At 40.2% G+C, this 6050-nt stretch overlaps 1 protein-coding gene across 1 annotated transcript in view; it reads left to right on the plus strand.

Moving 5' to 3' along the window:
* Positions 1 to 2402: 2402 nt before the first annotated feature.
* Positions 2403 to 6050, plus strand: part of LOC133932660 (melanoma receptor tyrosine-protein kinase-like) — a 23162-nt gene continuing 19514 nt past the window's right edge. Inside the window, exon 1 of the mRNA XM_062379436.1 lies at positions 2403 to 2612. Within this exon, the coding sequence (XP_062235420.1) occupies positions 2528 to 2612 (85 nt within the window). The 5' untranslated portion in view covers positions 2403 to 2527. The remainder of the gene's footprint in view (positions 2613 to 6050) is intronic.

The raw sequence follows: 6050 nt of genomic DNA on the forward strand, positions 1-6050 counted from the left end.
CATATTAATAATGCAGTGTCTACTGATTTCTACTTTCTGCAGATACGTTGTTTAGGTGGAAGATAGATTTAAAACATTATTCAAAACATTTGTTCCAGTTTATACAGATGGTCCAAGATCCTTGCCCAAGAAGAACCGGTTCTGGTTTCAGTAAACCAGACTTTAGAGGTTTCAGTGAACAGGACAACCTCGGATCCTCTGTCAGTTCTATGAACAGATTCATGTTCAGCATTAATGTTGTTAAAGTCAGTTTCATCCAACAGTTGGATTTAATGAGATATTTGAGAATATTGTGATCACATTTATGTGTATTCCAGCAAACAGAGGAATAAGAGCCATGGGAGACAGCTTTATAAAACAGGAAGTGAGAACAGTGAGGAAACAACAAGGAGGAGAACATGGTGACTATAAGCTGACGAGATATACGACTCAATAATAAACTTAATAAAAACATGTGATTACTGACATCAGTAATAGTTTCGAACCCTAAACTAAACCAATGACAACAATGAAAACAATAACAACAACAGTTTCTTCGTTGATTAAAATAACAACAAGTCAAAGTCTGTGTTTCTTTCAGAAAATTATAACGTCACACAAGTCGTTCTTTTTATTTTGTTTCCAATGATGAATCCTATTTGTGACATGAACAAATAATAATATATCATTTAACTGTTTGTGACAAACAGAACAAACAGCAGCCAAAGAGTCCACACACACACACACACACATTCTAACACACAGTCAATATTTAATCCACATCCTCAGGTCAGGGTCTTTAGTTGAGCCATCTGGGTAAATTAGTTTACTCTCCCATCTCCGTCTCTGACGCCTCCTCCTCTCTTTCCTCCTCCTCCTCCTCTTCCTCTGTTTTCACCTCCTCTCTGTGTGTTTTCATGTCAAACTGTCCTTGAACTGGATCAACATCATCAGACGAGCAGCTGCTCACACTTTGTTTCTCCAGGATTTAGAACATTTAATTTTTTTAATCTGTAATTTAGAAAATTTTACAAAAGTTCTCTTGAAAGAAAAAAATGAATTACTTTAAGAATCAGCTAAAGGAAAAGTGAGAATCACTTTATCTAAAACCAAATATGATTACAGCTTATTATCAGGAGCACAGAATCAGGTCATAGGTCATCACCTAAATTCATAGTGTTTCTGCCTGGCAACAAACGTCAGTTTTGATCAAATCAAATAGTAAGAAAATCCATTAAGGGAATTATTTTTGCTTTGTTGGCAGGAAGCGGGCAGAGAGAGAGAGGGGGGAGAGAGATAGAGAGAGAGAGAGAGAGAGAGAGAGAGAGAGAGAGAGAGAAAGAGAGAGAGAGAGAGAGAGAGAGAGAAAGAGAGGCCAGTAAATGTTATGTTTTATTACAAACAGGAAGATGACAAGCTCTGTCATCATCAGTCGTTCAAATTTATACAACTTTGTTTATACCTGTAAGAGAAAATTATCCAGAGGCTTGTTACACTGTTCAACAAACACAGCAGAGAATAATATTAATAACATACAACGATAGTCTTACATAATTTAATATATATGTATGTATGGGGTCTGTGTATTCAGAGGTGAAAACAATGACAATCTTTTATTCATATAAAAATCTGAAAACGCTGATGTGGGATTTTAACAGTGAAAGAAAAACTGTGAATTATTAATAATTTCCGTGATTTACAGGCAGACTCTACACATGTGAACAGAAAGGACTTATTACATTTAGGGTTAGGGTTAGGGTTAGTGTTTATTCCCCCCCCCCCAACCCTTTGCTATAACGTTGGCCTTCACAGTGGTTTGGGATGTCTCACCGCGTTCAACCAGTAGGTCCTGCTCGACTTGGAAGAATGCCCCCCCACTGAGCAGCTGCACCACCAACCACTCGCCTGCAGAACGATGTGACTGTTGAACTGCAGAAGCTCTTCTCCCTAGGGTTAGGGTTAGGGTTAGAATTAACCCTACTGGTTTGTGTAATGAGCGGGTGGATGCCCCCCCCCCCCCCAGGAGGTGGCAAGGAGAAAGACAGAGGGGACTTCAGGGCAATTATAGAGCACCACTGTATTCTATGAACCCGACCTTTTGGAGGGCCTGACCCTGACCCTGACCCCTCCAGGTCCACTACACCCCGACAACTGAAAGATCATGACCCACTGACACCTGCACTTGGCCTCCGCTCCAAATTAGGCTGCTTTTTAATCTCTCTTCTTCTAAGCACTGTGTTGTGTGTCTGTATGTGTGTGAGTGAGAGAGAGCTGTGGAAACAGTGGAGGTGTATTTTCCTGTCTCTCTCTCTCACACACACCTACACATGCGCTCTCTCCCTCTCCCTCCCTTCCTCTCTCTCTCTCTCTCTCTCTCTCTCTCGCTCTCTCTCTCTCTCTCTCTCTCTCTCTCTCTCCCTCTCTCTCCCTCTCCTTCCCCCGGGACCTATTCCCTCCGTCTCTCCCGCACGTAGCCTCCTCAGTTCGGCAGCTTATGGACGAGTCTTCGCTGCTGGAGGATCCAGTGTGAGAACTTTACCATTCAGCCATGTGCGCTTTGTCCGGAGGAGGAACCGCGGCGCTGCTTCTGCTTCTGCTCTGCCGCTGCGACTGCACCAGCCCCGGGAGAAGAGGTAAGGCTGAGCCCGGGGAGAGAGCGTGTGCGGGCGGGAGGGAGCCACAGTCCAGGGTCATTTTAATATTTATTTCCCTCTGTGGTTCTGCAGGAGAAAGTTTCTGCTGCAACACGTTCTTTATTCTACTGATTTTATTTCACACATTTATTGTAAATGTTTCTTACTTGAAACTAAAATTGAAATTACTATCAATACAACAAAAAGAAACACATTCAAATCAAATAATCGAAAAGAGAATTAAAGCTAAAACGGCCGTTTATGGGTTTCAGGGTTTATTTTTATTACTATGAAAACATAGTAATAAAAATAAAAATAATACTAATAATAACACATAATCAGATGTTTAAATACCTCCGAGACATAAAATACAAATGCCAAAATATGGCATCAAATATGATGGAAAGTATCCAACATCACATGTGAGAAACTGGACCTGATCAATCTAAAAGACAAAGAGGATTTATCTGATGATAAAAAAAACACCTTAGGCTCAGAGTGAGACATCACGTGATTCCTGCTCTTCAGAGGATCACTCCTTAACTTGCAGATGATATTTCCTCTTATATATATCGGCGGCTGTGGCTGAGGGGTACAGTGGTCTTCCTCTAACCTGAAGGTCGGCAGTTCGATCCCCAGTCTGACCCATCTGCATGCCGAAGTGTCCTTGGGCAAGATGCTGAAACCCGAAAAAACTCTTTAACTGGAAGAACTTGACTCAATGTGGAGAGAGAGAGAGAGAGAGAGACAGAGAAACCCACCGGTTGAGGCAGATGTCCTTCACATTGACTCTGGTTCTTTCTTCCAGTTAAACAGAGTTTTTTTCTCTCTCAGTCGTCAGAGCTGCTCATTGTTGAACTGTTGGTTTCTTGAATATTTTGAAGGTCTTAGCTTTCTATGTAAAGAACCTTGAGATAATGTGTTTTATAATTTGTTGCTAAACAAATCAAATTGAATTGAATTGAGAGACAAACAGAGAGAGAGACAGAGGAGCCTGGTAGAGACTAGAAGAGAAGAGAACCCCTAATGCCTCAGTGACCCACAATGGTCACTTAGGCACTGCAATGGAAAGCAACGATGAAAGGGCTTATGGTGGTGGCCAGGTATTGACACAAATATAGACATTGGTAAGAAATGTCAGCAAAGTGGTAAGGTCACAGGCTGTCTGTGTCAAATTCAGCAGCAGTTCGACTAGACCCCCCCCCCCTTTTACGAATTTGAACTGCTCTCCATCAATCAATCAATCAAATTTGACTTGTACAGCCAATATTCACAAATCAACATTTGTGAATATTGGCTTAACAAGTTGGGACATCCTCTGTTCTTAACCCCCAACAAGATTAAAACTATCAAAAAAAAATATAAACGGGGGAAAAAATGTAGAAACCTCAGAGAGAGCCACTAATAATAACAGCTTGAATTTATATAGTTCCTTTCAAGAGATCCCAATCTCTGCTTCTCGATCCACCATCATGATCCACGATGTGGCTGCAGCTGTGATCCTGGATCTACAAACGTGAAGCAGCAGGACTCTGTGAAGAAGTCACGTCAGTAACATGTGTTGATGACACATTAATGTGAGAAAGAAGAAGCAAGAAGCTCCACGTGTAAATAAGCGAGAAAGCGTTGTAATGAACGGAAAGTGAGAGAGTTATGATTGTGTGATGTGCAGTATTTTCCTCCCATTCTTATAGAATTTCAACATTTCTGTCCTGTTTGTTTTAGTTTTTTACGTTGTCTCCTTTCCTAACTCCTTACAACTACTCCTTCACATCTTTCCTTGACCTTGAACATTTTCCAGTAAGCTCCATGAATTATTGTTTCGAAAGGAGACGATGTGGAGTTTTCGAACACAGCATTTGACTCCAAATGGCAGCAAACAGACTGATTCACTAAGGAGAGACATGTTGAAATCTTTATTTACAGTCTGTTTCAACATTGATCCGAACCTTTCATCTCTGGACGACCTTTGTATTATTGAATGTTACAGAGAATACTTAAAATGGCTAAAACACAGCAAGAAAATTCTGAGTGGCTAAGCATTGTGTGAATGATATCTCTCTCTCAGGTCACTCAACAGTAATAAGAGAAAATAAATAACTGAATGAATGAGGCGAGGAAATGCTGAGCTCAAAAGTGTGTTTGTGTGTGTGTGTGTTTGCGTGTGTGTGTGTGTGTGTGTGTGTGTGTGTGAGATAAGTGAAAAAAGCTGACTGCTATCTCTCTTTGTCTTGATAACAATTTGATTATGGGCAGGATTTGTAATGACTGAGTGTGTTTGTGTGAGTCTTTGTTTTTGAATGGACTGTTATGTTGTGTTGTTGCTCTCCACAGTAATAAATATGAATGTAATATATATCATGTATTTCCAGATTTCCAATATAACGACCCAACACAGTTTGGTGGAGACACCTATGAGTCCATCAGAGAGGGGGTTTTCTTAGGTTCTCCTGTTCCTTAGGCAAGCTGCAGACATTCTTGAAGTTTTTGTGAATGTCTATTTGTACTTTGAGTCCTTATATTGGATATGAGATTCTGAAGGTCCTTCGTTAGGTTGCAGAGGTTCTTGAGGAGGTTGTAAAGATTTAAAGAGGTTTAAAAGGTTCTACAGATTTTATAAGAACCTAGAAGAAGTTCTGTTGGTGGTTAATTGAGTTGTAGGGAAGGAAGTTCCAGCCAGTGGTCGCTGGTGAAACTGTCGGGGTCTTTAAGGAGGACCAAGATGTTCTTAACAAGGTTTTCAACTTCCAAATTCCAAACTTAAATAAGAAACTCTTTAAGAAGTCAACGAGGTTATGCTTCATTGAACTCATGAATATTGTTGCTATGGTTACCTGTAGTTTACTGTAATTCTTCTTGCTCCCCTGCTACAATGAAAATAATAAAATATATATTTTCTCTGTCTCTGTAAACCAATTATAATCTGCTCATTTAATCAATTCAGTCAGTACAAAAACAGTGTATGTGAGTACGTTTGTTTGTGTGTGTGTGTGTGTGTGTGTGTGTGCAACCATTAAATATTCATTTACTGTGTTTGTAGTGGAAGTTAAAGATGGAACACTAATTGTTGTGAGGACAGAGAGTATGAGCATAATATATATGTTGACTGAAAACTAGAGTCAACAATCAACTGGTTGCACACAAGCTGGAGTTTGTGTGTAAACGTGAGTGACACAATTTGAGAGCATATTTATTTTTCAGGAGAAAAGGAGTTGGTGTGAAAACATGTTGACACATAAACATGTGTAGTAACTGGGTGCAACAAGCAGCTGTTTTGTTAAAAGTGAAATTACAGAAACTGACATAAATGAATTGGCGGTCCTTCTTAGCAATGACACTAAATATCTGAGTGCTGCAGGTGTGACCTGCAGTGGGCCACAGCAGCAGCAGTGCAGTCTGGGAGATTTTCACGAGCTGGAATGTGAAGAATGTCAATAA

Source organism: Platichthys flesus, chromosome 21, assembly GCF_949316205.1.
Source record: "Platichthys flesus chromosome 21, fPlaFle2.1, whole genome shotgun sequence".
Taxonomy (NCBI): Eukaryota; Metazoa; Chordata; class Actinopteri; order Pleuronectiformes; family Pleuronectidae; genus Platichthys; species Platichthys flesus.